The sequence below is a fragment of the Ammospiza nelsoni genome, chromosome 9, assembly GCF_027579445.1.
Source record: "Ammospiza nelsoni isolate bAmmNel1 chromosome 9, bAmmNel1.pri, whole genome shotgun sequence".
Classification (NCBI taxonomy): Eukaryota; Metazoa; Chordata; class Aves; order Passeriformes; family Passerellidae; genus Ammospiza; species Ammospiza nelsoni.
In genome coordinates, this window is record NC_080641.1 from 29,849,808 (window position 1) to 29,871,424 (window position 21,617).

At 40.6% G+C, this 21,617-nt stretch overlaps 1 protein-coding gene across 6 annotated transcripts in view; it reads left to right on the forward strand.

Annotated features, from left to right (window-relative positions):
• The window catches only part of ELAVL4 (ELAV like RNA binding protein 4), an 81,026-nt gene extending 60,199 nt beyond the window's left edge, over window positions 1–20,827 (forward strand). For 5 of the 6 annotated variants that reach the window (XM_059477903.1, XM_059477899.1, XM_059477904.1 and 2 more), the window contains exons 3-7: window positions 881–984; window positions 10,986–11,139; window positions 11,489–11,714; window positions 13,118–13,156; window positions 17,344–20,827. In XM_059477903.1, the coding sequence (XP_059333886.1) occupies window positions 881–984; window positions 10,986–11,139; window positions 11,489–11,714; window positions 13,118–13,156; window positions 17,344–17,671 (851 nt within the window). In that variant the 3' untranslated portion in view covers window positions 17,672–20,827. Of the gene's footprint in view, window positions 1–880; window positions 985–4,958; window positions 5,180–10,985; window positions 11,140–11,488; window positions 11,715–13,117; window positions 13,157–17,343 lie in introns of those variants that run through there. The other variant, XM_059477906.1, reaches the window with a different exon arrangement.
• The last annotated feature ends 790 nt before the right edge of the window (window positions 20,828–21,617 follow it).

A 21,617-nucleotide genomic window follows, 5' to 3' on the forward strand; every position in this document is an offset into this window, starting at 1 on the left:
GAAGAGATCCCTGTGGATCAGGTTCTCCCAGCCCTGTGCAGCCCCACAGCCCCGTGTGTGTGTGTGTGTGATCCCTGCAGTGCCCACAGCACGGCCTCTCCAGCCCCGTGTCACTTAGCCCAGGTATTACCCGGGTCTGTTCTGCTGCAAACACACACACACACACACACGGGTCTGGCTGGGCAGGCAGGAGCTGCTGAAAGGCTTCTGGCTGCTGCGGTGGCCTCCTGCCATCCCGTGCACAGCAGCAGTTGTTGCACTGTTTGGGTTTGCTGTCATCTCGAATGCTCCGAGGGGAGCTCTAATGTGGTCCCTGGCCCGGCTGCAATTTGGGCTGTCCCTTCTCCTATTTACTGGCTGCTCACTGAGCAGTGAAAAGAGATGTAAAGGTGGTTTTCTGTTCCTCAGCTCCTTTGAGGTTAGTGTAAAAATGCAGTTTCCTAGTTTTGTGGTTTAAATACTTCGAGATTTGTTTATAAACAGCAGCAAAATTATATGTGTGTGTTTATTTAATTTTAAGAGGTGGCCTTGTTACTGGCAGGTCAGCCAGTTATATTTATTAGGAGCTCAGCACAAAACTATTACACAGTTCTGTTGCTGTCAAGCCTTGTAGATGCTTTGCAGTAAACTCCTGGGGAAGGCAGGGTGAGGAGTTGCTGCTTCTTGTTCTCACAGAAGGATCTTCAGAGCAGCAGTTTAAATTTAATGACGGCTCCCCCTGTATTAAGGAGATAAAGAAATGGTGAAAAACAGCATAGAGACTCTAAGGGAAAGCAGGGATGAAATGAACAGTGTAAGAATATTGTGCTTCCACTCTTGAAAGTTGTTCCTGTGCTGAAAAATATTGAGTCCTTTTTTCTTTATTTCTTTGTTTCAACAGGGCAGAGTTTAGGGTATGGATTCGTTAACTACATTGATCCAAAGGATGCAGAGAAAGCCATTAACACTTTAAATGGACTCAGACTCCAGACCAAAACCATAAAGGTAAGACAATATAAAATGCCTTTTGCTCAATTCAGGAATGGGAGAAAGTAGTTGGAACGGTTTCTGGCAATTTCATCACTATTTTCTTCTCCATTGTAAGGGGGTTAACGAGCTCCTCCTTGGAACAATGAGCAGACATGCAGAAGATGAAATCTCTCTTCTCTGAAATTGCTGCTATTGTTAAAGAGAGGGGAAAGTAACAGGAAGCTCTTTAAAGCATGACAGTGAGGCTTAAATGTAGAATAGAACAGCCAGAGTGATACCATTATCCATAAACAGGTGAAGTACCTGATGATGTATTCAGAACTTACATGTTTCCTTATGTTTTCATGGGAAATACTTTGTCACTGAGTTCTCCCTTAGTGACACTCCTGTCATTACCAGGTGTTGAAAGCATGTTTCTCACAAGTTAGAATATGTCGTTCTCAAAAAAAAAAATTTTCTGAATTTCCACATCCTTAATTTGATTTATTTTTTTAAAAGCTGGAGGCTTCCCACCGAAGTCGCTTATTTCATTGTTTGTAATAGACCATTAGTTATTCAATTACCTTCTTAAGTGGTCTCACAAGAAAAGCAAGCTTCCACACTGTCACCATTTTTGCTGCATGGCTGATAAAGCTGTTCTGGAACAGCTTACAGAAGATTTCCACATCCCAAATTCTGACAAATAATACAGCTTAAGGGATGTGAATCAAAAAATTGAACAGGAGCAAACAGCAGATCAGAATCAAATTATCTGAAACTGCTTTGATCATTTTTTGGAATGCTGGCTTTTGATTTGCACCATTTTCTTAATTTTTCTTCTGTAGTTAATTTGTATTTCCAAGCTAAAAGTGTTAATATAAAAATAGAATTTTTACCGTACTGAATGTTGGTACAAGTAATGTCAGTGATGTTGTATCTTGCAAAAAAAGATACAATGTAATGTAGCCAATACTGTGGGTTTTGGCAATCTGGCTAAAGATTGTGGTTTGGACAAAGTGGTGTTCCCTAAAGCAAAAATATTTATTGGATTCTGGTGTATTTCTGAGGATTGTTTCAAGCAAGTTTTTCCCCTGATGTTTGATCAGTGAGGAGTAGAAGTGCTGAGCTGAGGGTTATGAAAGTGGTGGAGCAGCTGATGGATTTCATAGGCAAGGCTGCTTCCAAACCTCCCTCAGACCATCCAGATCCCATCCCACAGACAGGCATGTGGGCCATGCATCAAAATGCTCACAGCATGGTTTTGTAGAGCTAATGGAAACACTTACAGGAATATGTAAGGCAAGGCAACAAAATCTACCATCTTATCAACTGCTGCAGGTGGAAATGCAGGCTTGGACTCAGCAGTTTCCACTTAGAGTGAAAAGTTGCTCTCCAAATTGCTTTTAAAGGCACATTATGGGGGGAAAAAATATTTTGAAAACGCTTATTAAGAATTCAGTAGAACTTGAAAAATCTAGATCAGTTTTTCATGCAGCACATGTATATTTTGAACATTATTCAGCCGTAGGAAAGAGCTGCGTTTCTTGTCCCTAAGTACCTCTGCTGCTTTGCCTCTGTTTTTCTTTTTTGTGAACCAGAGCAATGCTGTTACATTCATAATATTTCAAGGTTACAGGAAACTCATGCAGTAAAAGGCCTCCAGAAACTGGAACCCAAACCAATTATTATTATACATTTCACATGCAAAATTAAACCATTATGCTTTTTTATCATCTGTAGTAAGACTTTTGTTATCTGGGAACATCCTGTGTCAAATCTTATTCATGGTACTTTTTTTTAATTCAGTATAAGTTTTAGAAATTCAGTGGTTTGTTTTGGGGTTGGCATGTTTATTGATAGCTTGTAAACTAGCATCAAATAAAAGGACATGGGGGGGCTCTTGAAAGCTGTTAAAATTTAATAATAAGCAAAGAGATTGATCTAATCTACATGCATAGGAGCTGTATAAGTTCTTCTGTGGCTGGGAGGAAGCATAGGGTTTGGGATTTTTTTTTAAATAAATTTGGGTTTATGCAGTTGCCTAAAACGAACCCAAGGGAGCCTTCTATCCCAACAGCCAAAGTTTTGGCCCCAGGGACATCCAATCAGTAGTTTCCAACCCAGCTTTTCATTGCAGAATAACATGTGATTGCCTTACCTTTACCCCCTTGGCTTTTTTATATTTTTAGTTGTTTTACTTCTGGAAATCCTGATAAATTAGGCCTGCATTCCCTAGTACTGTGCAGTGGGGATGGAGCTTTCCCAGTGTTCACACTGAGGGATAAATCAGGTGTATTCAGTGCTACCAGTGGCATTTGTGTTGCTGGAGACATCTCTGGTTTCCAAAGGGTTTCAAGGTGATGAGGAGCAGAACTCAGCACTGCTGAACCTCCTCACTGCCCATTGCTCCCACATGCTGCTTTCCAGCATCTCACTGTCCTTCTTTGTAAGGCTGAAGTATTTAAACTTGTGAAAATACTATATTTAATTATCAGACCCAATTACTTTAGCTACAGATGCCCTTTACAGTTACTAAAAATGCACCATGGGTGCATTAAAAAAATCTCTCTCAAGAGAACATCTAGAAATGAATTCGGTAGCACATAGTTTTGCAGGCTAAAAAATATTTAGTAGAACAACATTGAGCTGGAAAAGTACTGAAGATTACTTTGTTCTGCTTTCTTCATGAATGTGGCTGGGTTTTTTTGCTTCAGAATCAATCTGTAAATATCTTATTGATGGATGGGCTGAACCTTGGCTCCTGTCCATGTATGTTGGGTAGCTGCAGTCCTCCAGGTGGAATTTCTCTGGCTGCCTTTTGGAAGCTGTTTTGATGGAAAGCAAGTTGAAATGAGTAATCTGTGAAAGCCTTTTACAGTGGCAAATTACTTCTAGTTGCCAAGGTCACTGTGGTCCTGCTGGCTTTGTCCCATCTATGTTAGGGGCTCTGCTGTTCCTTGCACCTTGACTGAACATGAGGTGGCTCTGGGGAGTTGTATTTGCATTCTTTTTTTGACCCCACAAGGCTTAATTCCTGTTTAAAAATAATATATGTATTTTATGCATGTGGCCCGAGATGCTGTCCTTTTCACTTCTGTAACATTTTTGTGGCAGCTTAATGTTCTCTCTCTCTCCTGATGCCTTGCAAAACAGCCATGCAGTCACAGGAGGAACTGGCTTAATAGCAGGATCAGCAGAACAGCCAGGCACAGTCGGCTCTGATGTGTGGACTAAAATAACTGGAGAAATGTTCTTTTTATTCTGTCATTGTTATGATAAATAATCCCTTTTCACTCTAGCAGCTAAAATATTTATGTGCATTTTATTTAAGTCAATGATGCCCTTTCAAGTCAAAGTTGAGAGGTGACGATTTACAGAATATCTGTTGGGGAAAAGCATTGGAGGGAGTTGTGTTTGGTGGTAATAGGTTATACACATTTTGTTCTTCCTCAGCTGATCACAGTGCATATTTTATTTACGTGATTTCATAGCAGCATCATCTTCTTGTGAGAGAGAAAAGCTTCACTTTATTTTTACAGCTAAAGCTTGACATGATTCTGCAAAACAGTTTAGAGTGAGGGAAGAGACAGTGTGTGTTGAAATAAATATATATTCCAGAAATTGAATCTATTTTTAGAAATTAAATTTGCCCATCCATAAAAGCATATGAAAGGTCACTGCTGCTGTTGAAGATTGCCTGGCAATTCAGTTGCATCAAATATCAGAAGGAAAATAAGATGTGTGATGCATGGGGTACAGATTGTTTAAACTGCTGTTTAAACTGTTTGCCCTGAAAAAGGACAACGCCTGAAAGATGCGAGGGAAGTGTTTTACAATTTACTTGGGGATTCGGGTGACCTGGCCTTGTTGGAACAAGGGCAGAACAGTTTTGAAAGGAAGTTTGAAATCTAAAAAGAGCCAGTGACCCCTTGAAGTGCAGTCTTGTGCACCCCTCTCTTCCTTTTTCTCTGTTGCCTGAGAAATAGGTTTGCTTCTTCCTTCCCTCACAGGAGCAGGTTCATGCTGTGACACTGCTGGAGCAAAGGGAGATGTCCCCAGAGAGGGGAGAAGGAATCTGGGTTCTCTGAGCCCTTGATAAGCTCCAGTTTTAAAATCCATCATATCTATCCGATGGTAAAATACCAAATGGATAAGATGATTCCTCTGTGCTCAGAGACTTTTTCTAGTTTTAATTTTCAGTTAAATTTAATAAATAGCATGAAATTCTGTATTTCTGCTTTATTCTCCTGTTTTGATCAATAGGTCTGGATGGTCCTAGTTTAAAATACAGCAAAAAAGGCTGTGGGAGAAAGTAATGCTGCTTTTTCTGAAAATAAAGTAGTAACATTACTGCTGAAAGATCTTCCTATTTATCTTGGTTTCTGTGGCATTTTTCAAAATGCCAGCTATTTCCACAAAACTCAGGCTCTAAATCTGTCCATGTTAATTCTTGTAATTGTCCACAAAACTACAAACCATCCTGTCACTGTAGGGTAACCAAATAACAGCAGCCTCAGACTTCTCTGTCCTACAAAGTCATTTGTCAAAAAGATTGCCTTCCAGCCGTGCTGCGCGGAGGAGGAGGAGGGATTGCAGCAGGGAGGGCTGGGGAGGAGCTGTGTCTCCTGCACCCCATCCTAGACTCCTGGGGAGCTGTGGGGGAGCTCAGCACAATTTGGGTGGCAGCCAGAAAGTGCTGGGTCGCTGACAGTGATGCTAGCAGAGCTCTGGTGTTGGGTGCCCCTGGTGCAATGCGCAGCCTAAAACTGGTGTTTTCCAACCATGTTTTTCCACAGCCTCCCCAGGGCCACCGAGCCTGCTGGGCACTGCCTGCAGCCTCCTATCCCTCTGAAGAAATGGGATGTGCAAGGCTGGGTGGTAAGGAGAGGGTGTACAGAGAGATCAGGGCGAGGCACAGGAGGAGCTTGGATGCTCTGCAAGGAGGAAGAGATGGAAGGTTGGGATGTTGGAAGGTGCTGGGAGTAGCTGAGGTTGTTGGACTGCAGCAAGGAGGGATTTGCGTTTTTGAGTGTCTTTGTGTGCATTGAGCCCCCTTTTTTCCCCCCTTTTCTGAAAATTCACATTACAGGCACAAACTGCAGATTTGGGATGTAGCTGTTGTATAGCTCCATCTAAAATTAACTGCTGTTCTCTTTTATGGTAGCTCACAGTTAGTCAAAGAGGGGTCATTTGCTGTGGCTGCTGCTCCCCAAGACAAAATCTTGGACCAGAAACTTGAAAGATGCTGCAAACCTGGAAAGCCTCAACTAAAGAGGCTCCTGTTTTGCTCTTTAGGAGCCTCTGTCAGTGTAACCCTTTGGACTTTGTAGTGCTTGTTGACAAACCTTCCCCCACACTTTGTGCCTGCAGTGATACTGGTGCTCAGAGGACCTTTCAGTGCTGCATTTGAAGATCCAGCTTTGGTTCTGCTGCTTCCAGCAGCAGAAATTAAGAGGCAGAGAGTCTCTGCCTCTTAATTTCATGCATCTTCGCTTAATCGGGATTTTTCTTTTTACTGCCTCAGTTTTGCCAGTGAGTCCTTTTCACTCCACCGAGCCAGAGCAATTATTTCTCTTAGCCTTGCTCTTGATACAGCCAGGAGTGTTCCTAGGTTATTATCTGTGGATGTCTTTCCTGAAATGATGGGATAGACCATTGTACCTGCAATTATAATTAATCTCTGTAAAATGGCATTGAATCGCTCAACAGTAAAGTGCATCGTCACTCCCCTCCATCCTCCAGCCAAGGGCTTAGTGAAGAGAAAGGACAGAGCAGTGCAAGCATCAGATGTGAAAGTATTCCACATCCTGGTCTTCAGCCTCTGGACCAGAGGGCTTTTGTGTTTGCTTGTTCTGACAAAGCACAGAACTTTCACAGGAGGGTGTCTCAAATCTGCTTTTGCACAAAATTAGGACACAGTTGAGGGTCTGGAAGTGGTTGTGAGGAAATGTCTCTTTCTGCCATAGCCCGTTCACTGGTGCTAAGATGATTTTACTTCTAGTTCTGGATGTGTATTAAACAAGTGAGACTGTGCTTTATTTATGTGTGAGGCTTTTGAGTTGGTTGTGCTAAAGCTCTTCCAGTTTGTACTAGTGGGACAAGGGGCAGCAAGTGAGGGAAGGGTTGTCCCCATTTTAAACTGGACTTCAGGCAGAAAAAAAGCCAAGTGACTCACCCCAAAAATCACACAAGAAATCCTGTGTCTTGAAGAGTCACAAAAGGACAAAGCAGTCACAAAAGGACATAGCAAAGTCTCTGTATTAAGGTCACCAAGGAGTCGGGTATTTTTGAATGTTACACAAACGTTCTGAAAGCTGCCCAGGGAGTCTCTGAACGCTGACTGCCCCTTAGCTGCTTGTGGCTGAGAGGTGCCCTGGGTGGATGCCTTGGTGGTCCTTGGGTGCCTGTGCTGCACCCTGATTCAAGGCTCCTGCATGGTTTCCTGTTCTCCAGGTGAGGAATGGTAGATGCAGAGCAAGGCACATCTCAGGGAAGGTTGGCATCTGCAGAATTAGCTGCTTGGTTGCTGCTCAGGTGTGTCCAGGGCAGGGTGGCTGCGCTGGCAGAGCAAATCATTCAGGAAAGATGCAGTTCCTCTTCAGAGCAGAGTTAAATTTTACAAGGGGGCTCCTAGAAATGGACTTGGAGATGTTTGAGAGGTCCAGGATTAGCACAGGAGTTGAAGGCTTCTCTTACAGGGAGCAGCAGCAAAGTGGTTAAGTGGCACTGTTCAAATGGCTGCTGTTGCTTGTTCCAGAAGATAAATGGGATGCGTTCATGCCTCTGGGTGCCTTTGCTGTGGGCTCTGGCTTGGGAAGGCCAGACGGCTTCAATTTATGTTCTGAAGAGTCTCGAGTTTAGTAATTCTTCAAAAAGTTTTCAATATGGGAAAGCAGGTAGGAAATCAATAGGGAAGATAATTACTTGGAGATATTTTCTGTGCACTTGAAGAAAAATGTGCTTTGCCATGGAAGATATGAAATGCTGTACCTTCTGATGCTGCAGTGGTGTTGGGAAACAGTGGTGCAGCCTCTGGAGATCTCTGTTTATTATGAAGAGAAGCCCTTACACAGGCTAATGCTCAATGTCAGATGAGAAATGTCCTATTAAATGTTTTTCATAGTTGTTATTATAAATGTATTTATAGAAACTAACATCTGAGGCCAGCAAGCCATTAAATGAATTCTACAATATTTTATTATCTTCCTTGCAAATTTGACCGCAGAACTCCTGAATGATCTTCTGCAGTGAAATCCAACACCGTGGTTCGACCTTCAACCGTTGTGCGAGCGGACATATATTTTAATGCTGAGAAATGCCTGGGTCAAACAGTACCTTGGTGTTCTCTAGCTCATTATTTGGAATCCTAGCCACCACAAGGAATTCATACTCTTTTCTATTTCAACGCTCTGTTTCATTACAGGGTGGTAACACTGCCGTGAGCAAAGGAAGGGGGAAAAAAAAAAATCATTTTTGAGTGTGAATATAAAGAATTAATGCAGCGTCCTCACGCAGCGCTTTGCGGTTTGCAGGGATAAAATGGGAGCTGGTTTTTGCTCCCATTTTAACTCACACAGCATAAGGAGCTTCTGGTGTGATGGAGGGTCAGGGTGGGCGATTTCTTCCTTTGATAGCTCACACACGGGAAGACATCCCGTCCTCAGCACTAACTGAATAATAGCTTGAAAGCAGAATGGCACACTCTAACCGATCGATTTGTCATTGGCTGACCTCAGAGCAAAGATGAAAAAGATTCAAAAGCAGATAAATAATTGACATTACTAGCCTTGAGTCCATTCAGCTCCGCAACCTTTTCTCCTTGATATTAAAGACGGCTGAGTTGCTTTTGGCAGCTTCTTTCTTTGGCTCAGGCTCCCCTGCAGCCTGAATGTTTGATTGCAGGAGGAAATAAAAACTAGACCTGAGCAGCAATAGGTGCTCACATGTGCTGTGAGTGGAGGGTTGGGAGTGTGAGCAGCCTCTCCTTCCTCTGCCTGCCTGCAAGGCCCACGAGAGCAGAGAGCCTTCTGTAAGTAGAAGTGTATATATATATAAAATGTCAGGCACTCATTGCTCTGGGAAGTAGTGTTTTTTGCATATCCCAATACTTTTCATCTTCCCTGTAACGTGGCATTTGGTTAATGAATGTGCCAGAGTGAGAAACCCAAAGGAAACCCCTGGCTGTTTGCCCAGGAACTTTATTCATTTTGCGGTTCTCAGTTTTGAGGAATAGGTAAGATCCCTACCCTCACTCCAGAGAGGCTCTTAAATGTTTTTTAAGCTGTTATTTCTAAAGTAGGTTAAACTGTAGATGCCTGAGCTCTCACAGTGCCCTCTGAAGGTGAGGCATTTGCAGAGTGGGGAGGGAGAATCTGCTTTTCCAAATGCTCCAGCACCAAACCAAGCTGTAGATAAAAGCACCATGTGATTGTCCCTGGTATCCCCAGGGTCTGGATTGAGCCCTGTTACATAAAAGCCAAGTTGTGCCATCCATGTGTGTTTTGGTCCTGGGTCCATCAGAGGGATGTTCAGGACCGGCAGGGAAGTGATGGAAATGCTGCACCCCATCAGCACAAAATGACACAAAATGTGACGCAAAATATTTTCTACCCCAATATCCTCCTTCCTTTCAGCACCTGAAGGTTTCTGCTCTTCTCATGTCTGTTTTGTGCTGTGTGCCTGAGCTTGCCTCCATTGATGCAAATGTTTTCTCTAACCTCTATTTCATATTTCTTTCCCTGAATTTTCCACCTCCTCTCCCCAGCCTTCTCTGTAAATGTTAGATTTAAAAGGTTATGGACAAACATGTAAGTTACAAAGAAATTGCCAAAAACCTTAAAATCTAGCATCTTTAGACTTTGTCTGCTATTATGCAGAGGAGATTGTGGAAGCAAATATTAGTCATTAACATAATTTTCTGTGTTGAGTCAACATCTATTTTTAGGTGTGGAGCACATAAAGACAACTCTTTGACACATAAAACACATAGACATGCATTTGACATCCTCTCTGTTCAGGCTGAGGCTCAGGGAAAAGGGAATACAATTGCTGAATGTATTGTATTTGTGATGGGAACCCCCCCCACTTCCTTCCTAGACACATTTTAAGACATAATGCAGGAGAGTGCTGATCTGTTTATATTGAAATAAATCAAAATGAAGTGCAGAATATTCAGCTTGGTTTCCAATGCTTTTTCAGATGTGCTGCAAAGTAATTCATGATCTGTGCTGAAAATTTGCCATTAGGCTTTATCCAGGAAGTGTTTTTATTATGTTAAATGTGTTTATTCTAAATGTATATATTATTTTAAAAGTGCAGAAGGCTTTTTATGCACCTATTATAATTATAAATCTGATTCATAGGTAGAAGAGCAGTTAAGAGGCTTGAATTAGTAATTTTCCAACAGCACACATGCAGAGCCACAGCTAGATTTTCTTGTTTGCTCGGTCATAATATTTTATGGTCTGATTCTGGGCTTTATAATGCAAGGGAACTTCTCGTGATAAATTGCAGATCCGACAATGAGTGTCAGTCTACAGCTCCCTGAGCAGATGTTCATTTAGTCTAATTTCACCAGTACTTTACTGTTCATCCAGAACAGATCTTGCCAGCTCAGGATGCAAACACAAAGAGAGAGAGCACAAAAGATCGTTCTGCAAATAACCTGATCTGTTTCAGACACTTGGAGGGGGAAAAGAAAAACATGCGGGAACTTGAGCGTGCGGGGCTGGCTACGGCAAATCATCCGCACACCCACAGCCGAGGGGGGGATTCACGGAGCCGCGCGTGGGAAGGTGCACATCAATCCACCTCTGAACAATGGGCTTTTATCACTGCACTTCAGAACCCTTGTGTCTGTTTTAAGGTCTCTGCAGCTCTTCCTTTGTTCCTCCAGCCTTTCCTGGCTCTGCTGGTTTGGCAGAACAGGTCCTGTCTGAACTGCAGGGTTGTGTCTTGTGAAAGAAGAGAACGTGATCTGTCCAAAATGCCCAGGGTGGCTGTAGCTCACTAACGCTCCTCTCCTTTTCTCTCCGTAGGTGTCGTATGCCCGTCCAAGTTCGGCCTCCATCCGGGATGCCAACTTGTATGTCAGCGGCCTTCCCAAAACCATGACCCAGAAAGAATTAGAGCAGTTATTCTCACAATATGGGCGCATCATCACCTCACGGATTCTGGTTGATCAAGTCACAGGTTAAAAGAAAACTTTTCTTGATAAGTGCATGGTTTTTCTTTTGGAAGTGGCAAAATTGCAAATGTCTGCAGCTGGGTTTTTTTGACTTGTAGTGTAAAATGCAGTGCCTGTTTCCTTATAAATGTAACTAGAGGTATAACTGCTGCCTCTTTAATGAGGAACTATCAAAATACAGAATATTCTTTACTTAAATTCATTGGGATTGGGAAGAGGATTTTTCTTTACAGGACTTGCCTTAATTTGCAAACCACCTATTGTGAGAAGTTGAACCCAATGTTCAGTTTGTTCATTGCATAAATGAGGCTGTTCCTACGAATATTCATCTCTTCACATGTTTTTACTTCCCAGGGGTTTCTCGAGGTGTGGGATTTATCCGTTTTGATAAGAGAATAGAGGCAGAAGAAGCCATAAAGGGACTAAATGGCCAGAAGCCTAGTGGTGCTACAGAACCAATTACTGTGAAGTTTGCCAATAACCCCAGCCAGAAAACAAGCCAGGCACTCCTTTCACAGCTGTATCAGTCTCCCAACAGACGCTACCCTGGACCACTTCACCACCAGGCTCAGAGATTCAGGTAATTACCTGGAAAAGAACTGAGGTTCCACCAGCAACAGCAATGTGGGGCAGGTGCTGTGCAGGAAAATATGCTTTAGTTGCGTAGGCTGACCTGATTTTGTTTGTAAAATTAAATATTCTTTCCTGGAGAATGAGGAGGAAAATCTGCTGACAGCAGTAGTCATGTTGTATTTACTAAAACAGCTGAAGTACTGTACAATCAGATCTCATGAAGGCTCACAGAAAAAGGGAGGACAGAATAGAGTTACTCTGGTAATCAAATGAGCAGTGACTGTCCTGTTCTTTCTCTCTTTTTGGGTAATGCTTTTATTTTCTGCTGTATTACTACAGTTTTGATGCAGCTTAGACTTTGATGTTAATGACAGTGGATTGGTAGCAGGAAAAAAGCTGAGTCTGTCCCAGTCAGCAGGAGTATCATTAAATTTATTAGCCTGAGATATCTGCTCTTAGTATAAAGAGCCCTTGTATTAGTCTTTGGTGTGAGGCTTCAGATGCTTTTGGGGATGTTTTATGCTTTGCATTCTGAATATACTGTTTCCATCTGATGCATAAGGCAGAGTTAGCAGTATGTGATGTTCCTATTACTTTCATACTTAATAGTTCTCAGGCAACCCAGCTTTCAAATAAAAAAGTCTGCCTTCAAGAAAGAGAACTTGGACATATTTGCATAACTGAGTTGCACACTGGCTTTAGAGAATTATCCAGAAGTAATTTTAGTTTGTCAGGGATGGAAAGTGCTAATGAATTAAAGATCATAAAAAGTCAGTCATTGGATACATTAAATTTACACTTGTTTTTGTGTCTTTGGCATGCAGCTGTGTCCATTGAGGTTATCACTGAATCATTCCATGGACAGAAGGACTTTATTGTGCTGCCATGGAAAGCAGATGGTTAAATTCTACAAAATTTGGTGGTCAATTTAGATTGACATGTCATGAAGGATTAATGCTAAATTTATATAATAAAATTGGGAGAATGTATTATACTAAAGCAGATTATCAAAGATTATCAAGAAGTTTTCCAGTTCCAGTAGTTTTGGACTTAATATTTTATTTTTAAATTAACTGTAAATATAAGATGAGCAGTTAAATTACCAAAAAAAGTTGAATTATTAAAAAAAAAAAGACAAATCCTAAGTGCATCTTTTAAAACCAAGCTATAAAGGTTAAGCTTTTCTCTAGACGGTAGACAAGTTTAAAAAAGGCTTTTAAATGCTCTGGTGGAAATTTAAGCACAACCTCAGACTTAACAAAGCAGGCCGGGAGTTGTTAGGCTCCTTAGATGTGTGGGAAACTTGTTGAACGTTTCTTCTTTGAAAATGGAACACTATTAATAATAGTTCCATTGAGCGATCTTGCCATCTGTGAGACATTAACCCAAAGACCCTCCTTCTCTTTTCAGGCTGGACAATTTGCTTAATATGGCCTATGGCGTAAAGAGGTAATTAGAATTCCACAGATTGCCAGATGTCCGTGTTGGCACAGATTGGTGCTACAATTTATTTTTTTTTAATTCACTAACTTTATTTTTTTTATCCCTTCTTTTCTTCCACCAGCATGTCAAATTCTTTTTAAGTTTGGACTTCAGTTGGTTTTGTTACTTTAAAGGCCTCACGCACAAGTTCTGTGGGGTTTTTCAACCTTTTTTTATTTACAGGTGGGCTTCTCAAATGGTTTAGGTGCCACAGCTACCAGCATTGAAATTGCAGTTGCTCTGCTAAGTGGTGCTTTTTGTAGAATCAAAACTATTAACTTGAGTTTTTACCAAATCTCTCATCTGATAATAGAAAATCTAAGTCAAAAATCAGAATTAGGCTGCTGTGGTCTCTCACAGTTAGGACCACATCATAAGTTTGACTTGAAAATACAGCTGTGTGCACCTCAATCAGCCCAAAGTTTCTTTTGTTACAGGTTTAATACTTTGAATTTTTTTTTCAGTCCTTGAAATTTATTTTTTGTTTGTTTAAAATAGCTGTGTGTTTGTATGTGCACGTATGTGTGAAAGCTCAGCTGATCTGTCAACATTTCTGCTGTTACATGAGTATGCTTGGTAGCTAAAATGAGATGATGTGGTGTTAGTGTTTCTTTTAATGGCAACATCAGCATAAGCGATCCTTGCAGCAAAACAAAGGTGTAGTCTTATTCCTGATGTTGCCCTAAAATGTCCAGATTAAGATGAGAAAATCTGAAATGGTCTACTCACCACACTTGAAAACTATTTGAGCTTTTGTTTGAAGCTCATCCTCTAAAAAGGTATGGTAAGTATATCTCTACAGTAGCTAGTAGCAGACAGTAAGGTGGGGTTTAACCCCTCAGTAACTCAGTGCAGCTCTGAACTCTTGAGTGCTCAAAAGAGCAAAGTCAAACCAGAGCTTCTCCCCAGCAGCAGCAGCAGTGCTGGTGTTCCTGGGCACGTTGGTTGTGTTGGGGTATCCTGAGTGGTGATGGGGATGTGGTCAGTCAGAACCCCCTGATTTTACCACACTGCCCTTCTCCTGTGCTCTCCCACCTTATTTGTTCCTTGAAATCTCATCAGAAACATGGAAACTCTCCCAGTTGAGTGTCTGTCCAGGTGCAGGTCAGTGTCAGAAGGATGGGTTTGTTCTGGGAGGCTTCCCTGGGTTTTTGCTGCTGCTCCTTTGCTGGAATTGGGCTGGCGTGTGGTGCAGGATAGGCTCAGCCTGAGCAGAGGAAAAGAGCAATTACCTGCCTTTATAGGTTATACATCTGCTTTCTCAACATTGTCTGCAGCGTTACTCCAAAAACACAGCAGTGCTCAAAGTCATTTTGCAGGCATCTTAAATTAATTCTTATCTCCTCCTAGCAAACCTTGGCAATTGTACCTGCACTAGCAAAACCTGAATTTATAGGTGCAGGGTGACAAAAAATACCACACTGATAATTTCTAAAGCTGCTTCAGAAACAGGAGATTGGCTTTCCCTGTGCTAACTGTGTGGTACTGATGGAAAATGAGACATGCTGATGTGGAAAAAAGGTTTTATTGAGGCTAATTTCAGATCACTTGCTAGAAGCAAAGCTCCTTATGCGATAGGTGATCTTGTATTTGTGTCAATACACTTGCACCAGGTTCATGCATGTTTTGTTGGATTTACAGCAGCTGCTGTGCTCATGGCACATAAATAGTTGAAAGCTGCATAGCTCCTAAAGGTTTCCAGGGAAAAGCTGCTCTCCAGTGAACTGTAGGAAACTTTAACCCTTTGCATCAGGGAAGCACTTCTTTAGAATGCAAAGCCTTATAATGCCTTGTGACACACACGGCTTTGCATTGTACGGGTTTTATTTCATCCTTACTTAGAGCATGGTGTGTCCCTCAGAGTTGTATTTCACATTAAATTTAAACATTCCAGAAAGGCAGTGTTTGCTGGCTTGTGTATATTGCTGGCACAGTCAGCACTGGTCAGTGATTGGGCTTGAAGTCCCATCTTGCAGATTTCAAAATGAGCTGAAGCTGTTGGCTTGTACAAGCCCTTGCGGTGCCTTATTTCCAATCCTTATTTCCACCTACAGTGGAAGGAGCAGTAGAAATTGGCCTTGTCCAGCCTTTCTGTGCTGAACTGTTCTGATAATGTCACTGGTTTCACTGTGCGGAAGAGAAACTAAAATGTGTCGAGATAAGGATTTGCAAAAGTGAAGTTGAGTTGGAAAATTGCCATGGATTTTTAATAAACTGTCTGCAAACCTTCCTGAGGATCTGATGCTGTGAGCATTTGTGAACTGCTCATTTACAGCACAGCTACACCCCAGTGATGATCCTCAGCTTAAGATGTATATTCCAAGTGTCTTCTTTTTCCCTGAATATACATAAAAAGTGCCGTCAGGCGTCAACAGAACAGTGAGCAACCATCAAGTGTGTAGTTTCCTTTATGGTTATTTAATATACACTGCATAATACTGTGCAGATTGCGAAATGTGGAAATTATTACAAGTGTAAAAAGTTTTGGAGAGCGCAAGAACTCGCTCAGCAACAGAGTATCTCCCTCTGCTCCCTCAATCATCGCTCAGAAAATCCTGAGGAATTATTATTCCATTCTGGTATTGAAACTCATCATATTGAAGGTACACGTGAAACTGGATTTTTAAGACGTTTCCTCTGTGCAGTTGTTATTTTAAAACGTATCCCAAAGTGTAGCTTCAGAAAGCATGTCAATTTTTTTTCCACACTGATGAAAGGAAAATTATGTTGATCCTGAGGGCTGATACTGCTTAACATCTTCATTAATAACCTGAGTCATGGGCTGCGCTGCACCCTCCTCGCATTAGCGGGTGACGCTGAACTGGTGAGGAGCAGGAGCTGTCACTGCTGCTGGCCATGGCTGCCACTGGGGAGACCTTGGAAAGCGGCAGGAACACGCTGAAATTCGGGACAGGCAAATGTGGAGTTTAGCCCCTGACTGCTGCCTTCAGCTGCCTACCAAGGGGCTTTAGAAAGAAGGTGAAGCCGAGTTTTTTGCAGAGGTCAGACGCAGGAGGACAAGAATCAGCAGTGACAGGCTGCAGCAGGGGAAATTCTACTTGAGGATAAGGGAAACTCATCTGCAGTGAGGATGGAGCCCTGCAGCAGCGGCTGCAGGAGCAGCATTGCTGTCCTTGGAGATTTCCCAAGCTTCCCTCTGCAGGGCCATGAGCAGCAAGTCTCATTTGAGAAGTTTGCCTTGCTTGGAGCAGGAGGCTGATCAGATGATCTCCCTAGATCTTGCCCAGCCTTTGTTATCCCATGATGGATCCGTGTTCCTAAACACCTGGCTTTATCTGCTCTCTTTGGATATTCGAGGTAAAGTCCCAAAGGACAGCGAGGGAGAAACAGTAGGGTGCTCTGTTGAATTCTGGGAGTTAGTTCCTGCATTGTCTTTTTGAAGGACCTAAAGCCTGTCATGGAAATGAAGCCTCACGGTATGAAGGTATCAGTGATGTGCTCATTAATTGTAGAATAAGTAGAACATAAATACAATTGCTGCATAAACCTCCTTCTCTATGCGGCTAGCTTTAGGACTCTTTATCACCTGGATTTTTTCCCCAGTGTATGTCAATTAAGGACCGTGTTAGGAGGAGAAATAAAATCTACCACTTAGAGACATCTCTCTAATAGTATTTTTAGCTGAAGAAGCTACCATTACAGCTGAATCCTGACAAAGGCATTTCTTATTAATCTTTAAAATAGGTCTTGAAGTTTGCTTGGGTTTTTTCGCTGCAGACTAGTAGGAGACGAAGCATTAGATTTGTTGTCCTGAAACTTATATCAGTGCTGGAAATAAGTGGCAAATTTCTAAGGCCCTTTTTACACGAGCTGTTGTTTATCACAGTGTGTGCAGGCCCTCTCTGACTCAGATTGTCCTCGAGCATTTCTTTTCTGAGGTCTTTGTACACATCTAAGCAGGGCTTATCCTCGGCGGGAGATGCATTTATGCCCAGATTTGGCGATTTCATTTATTTAGCACAGCTCCCCTCTGCTTCAGCAGGAGTTAGAGAGCAAGGGTGGCTCTGTGGTCATCATCCAGGGACAGGATCCAGAACCTTCAGTACCATTGGCTTATTTACTTTAAAGTCTTGGAGCCCTATAGCTCGTGCCAAGAGATATATTTAGAATAGACCCCTCTTTTTGCTCGGTAGGTTTTCTCCGATCACAATTGATGGCATGACGAGCCTTGTGGGAATGAATATCCCTGGTCACACCGGGACTGGATGGTGCATCTTCGTCTACAACTTGTCCCCCGACTCGGATGAGAGCGTGCTGTGGCAGTTGTTTGGTCCCTTTGGAGCGGTCAATAATGTCAAGGTGATCCGCGATTTCAACACCAACAAGTGCAAGGGATTTGGCTTTGTCACCATGACCAACTACGACGAAGCTGCCATGGCCATTGCCAGCCTTAATGGATACCGTTTAGGAGACAGAGTATTGCAAGTTTCCTTTAAAACCAATAAAACCCACAAATCCTGAATTTCATATCCTTACTTACTAAAATATATATATATAAATATATATACGAACAAAACAAAACAAAAAAAAAAAAACTCTTCAAGGCTTATATTCAACCATGGACTTTATAAGCCAGTGTTGCCTAAGTATTAAAACATTGGATATCCTGTGAGGAACAGGAAAGGATTTTATAATGCTTAGAAAAAAAAAAAACCTTTGATGCATTGAATGTTCTTTCATAGCTGTCGTTGTTGAATATAATATACATAGATAACAATGTGCAGGGATTTTTACCCGGCCAGCTAGTTTTACTACCTTCCTTGAAGGTGGGTCTTTTTAAGATGACCATTCACTCATTTGAAAAAATAATAAAACAAAAAACAATTTTTACGAACTAATGGGATTAAAAGCGAGAAAAAAGATTTTTGTTTTCTTTTCTGTTTTTTCAAAACATTGATTGAATCAGATTGGTAAACCCCCCACGCAAATTAAAGAGGAACAATAAAAATTGCAAAAAGAAGAACATAATTTTGCAACTTTTTTTATTTTTCCTTTTTTCTTTTGTATCATGTGAACTAAACAGTCTTCTGTTAGGGAATGGGGTAACGGGGGATACCTGATGACATAACAATTTAAATAACATTAACAATGTTGCCAAAGAGGTGGTCTCTTTGCTGAAAATGGGTTTCAAGAAAAATCTATTTTTATAAAATATAAAGAATTTTTACAAGAGAATCTGGATTTGAGAAAAAATATTTTGACTGGCTAATTTAGGGGAAATTGACAACTTTGTCATGTTCATACTGCACTGGTAACTTTTTAGAGATCAAGATGTGTGTTTTAAACTGGATTAGTAGATTGTTTTTTGAAGGATGGGCTACAAACAGATGATCTTCGTATCTTTTCATAGCATGTAATAAAAATATTAAATACAGTACGGGAGAGTGTTCTTCCCAGGCACGCAGTTACCCACAGTCAAAACCCAAAAGCAAGGAGATGAGTTGCAAGACGGTTTTTCTTTAAGTCATCAGTATGGGATATCAGCAGAACAAAAGTTAAAAAAATTAATTTTTTGATCAAAAACTTCCTTGGTTTGAGCAGTAGGTGCTACAAAATTATTTACATATCTTAGTATCATAGTTAAATGTAATGTGTTTAGAAAAAAATACATTTGCTTTAAATTTGTTAAGAATTTTCAAATTCACTTTATAGCCCAAGCTAATATAATTGGGCTGTGTTGGCACATTTGGAACACTGTTTATGTTGCTTGAAACACTTATTTATTTAATTGCCGATGTGATGCATATGGCCAAAATCAAATATAGCTAGTTTGGCTAGTCTACTTATTTGTTTACTTAAACTATGGGAAGAAGCATATTATTGTGTCATTTTGTTGTGTGTGTATGTGTATATATAATATAAATATATATATATATAAAGTTATTTTTTCTTTTGGTTAATTTATTATAAGTTGTAACACTTTGCTAGTTTTGTTTGTATATGTCTTAAAATGTTTTCTTATGATACTTAAGTGACAGAGGTATCAAGGTAACTTGTGTAGAAATATTGTTTGATATATTGTCATGTTTGTTGTGAATATTTTTTCTTACTGCACAGTAGAAAAGAAAACAACTGGGTCTTTATTTTAATGTAATTCAGATTGGGGAAAACAGAGCTAAGGGAACAAAATGACTGAGGGGGTGCTCTCCCATGTCCAGTGCACTGATCATTTTAGTATGTTTGTGCTTTGTACGGTTATATATTTAAAACAAAAAAGGGTCATGCTCTTCCCTGAGTACTAGAAACAGTTACTCGCTATGCATAATCTAGTTGATAGTTAAATTTGCTATTGCTTTTCTTGTCTTGTTATATAAAATCTTTTCAATACAAGTTTAGTCTTAATGGTAATAAAACGTTATGGTTATTTATAACTTGTGCTTATTTTGTGCATTTTTTCCATGCTATACCCACTAACTGCATGTAGACTAAGTATTGTTTTTTCACACTGAAGAGGCAAACTTTTGTAGTAGACAAATAACTAAAAGCAAAGGCTGCATCATAATTTTATCAGTTTTTTACTTTAACAATGTTAGATTTTAGTTTAAAGGAACACTCATTCAATGTTCAGGGAAACCTTTATACATCATCTGCTATGAATGAGCGCAGTTTGCTGGGAAAGTTTTGATGCATTTGCTAAGCATTAGTGGGGAAGGCATGTCAGAATCTTTTCTCTACGATGTGTTTTACTATCTGAATAATAATAATAATTTAAAAAATCTTTCTTAGGACCAGGCAGTTGTATACTTTAGTTATAATGAATGACTTCATGTTAACCTTGCTAGTTTAGATCATTTCTGAGGGAAAGTATTGTAAATGTTTTTTTCATAACCTTGTTGTGTTTGAATTATTTGTACTTTAATTGTCCAGACAATAAATGAAAGTGTGTAGAATGGCTATGGACTTTCCACCTTTTTAAGTGTGTTCAGATGTTTTAGTGTTCCCAGCCGCACCTCAGCCGAGGTCCAGGTTTAGTCTCTGATTCCAGAAGCAAGGTCTTCAAGAGAGAAACGTTCTAGTCAAACCAGATTGAGCATATTCATGATTTGTTTTTCCTTCCGAGGGCCAGAAAGAATCGGCCGTTTAATTTAAGATGTTGAACACCAAATAACAAACTGTAACTTTGATTTATTTGAATGTGGAAGATGCTGAAGGGTTTCTACTATATACAGTATTTTTACACAATGAAAATATTAACTCAGTCAATATCAACACTTTAAATCATAGTGAGCAAATTTCAGTGATAACAGTTTTTAAGCCATCATTTAGTTTGACTTTTCTATGAATATGCTATGAATGTCATGCAATATGAAACAGTGTACATATTGTCTGATGTACAACAGTATATATGATCACATTCCAAATTTGATTCTTTTCACCATGTGTTATAACTAGAGTTGATACTTCTTTCAGTTGACTTGTTTGAATCTCATTAATACAAATATTCACTTCATGTTTATGTTCTGTAACATTCACTAATTGAGAATATGTACCTTGTAAAACTGCAGCATTGAATTTCGTAACTGAGATTAGGAAACTCTATCAGAGGGCTGGATGGACTGTGTGGTTCTTCAGCTCCTTCACCTATTAATAAACTCGTGTTTTTGTGAGATTAAGTTACCATGTTGGTTATAATAATTAATTTCAAGCCACAGAATGAGTTTGTTCTTAAATTTACAGCTTGCTCAATTCATCCTTAAATCCACCTCACCACGCCATGGTGAGACTTGGCTCTGAAAAACATCATCCTTCCATCTACCTATATATGTATATACACATATTTTGATCATATACATATATATAAACACTTTACAACATGCATCAGCCCATTTAAAAAAAAAAAAAAAAACACTGCACTTTCCATTTAGGAAAGTGAAATTTTATAACCAGCACTATTTACTATGGTTCTCTCTGCTTTATAGCATTTGTTAGGGTTGTCACCTAATTTTTCTGCAGTCCTTTCTTCAGAAAGTAGTGAGACCAAAACCACTGTATGGTCTGTATGCTCTTAAGACAGAACACAGCTGGCACTGGGGCCAGTTTTGGTTATCTCCACACTTCCACTTAAGGGTTGGCTCCTTGTCTTTACCTCTCCCACAGAACCTTTTTCCCCATTCAGCAGCTTGGTGAGCTCCTGTGAGCTGAAGCACACCAGTAACATGAGAGAAAGGACTCTGCTACCTTTAGAGATCTGGGATGCAAAGTTCAGTCCCCTTTTGGGGGTATCACAAATGGGAACAGGATAAAAACAGTCTCAGACTGGTTCCCTGTGCTGCTCCTATGGGAGCATTTTCAGAAAGTTTACTGAACCACAGTTTCTGCCCAGCTGGGATCAGAACCACATTTCACTAACGCACATTCAAAGTAATCAAGGTTTATATTTCCTTCTTGAAAGGGTAATCACTCTTTT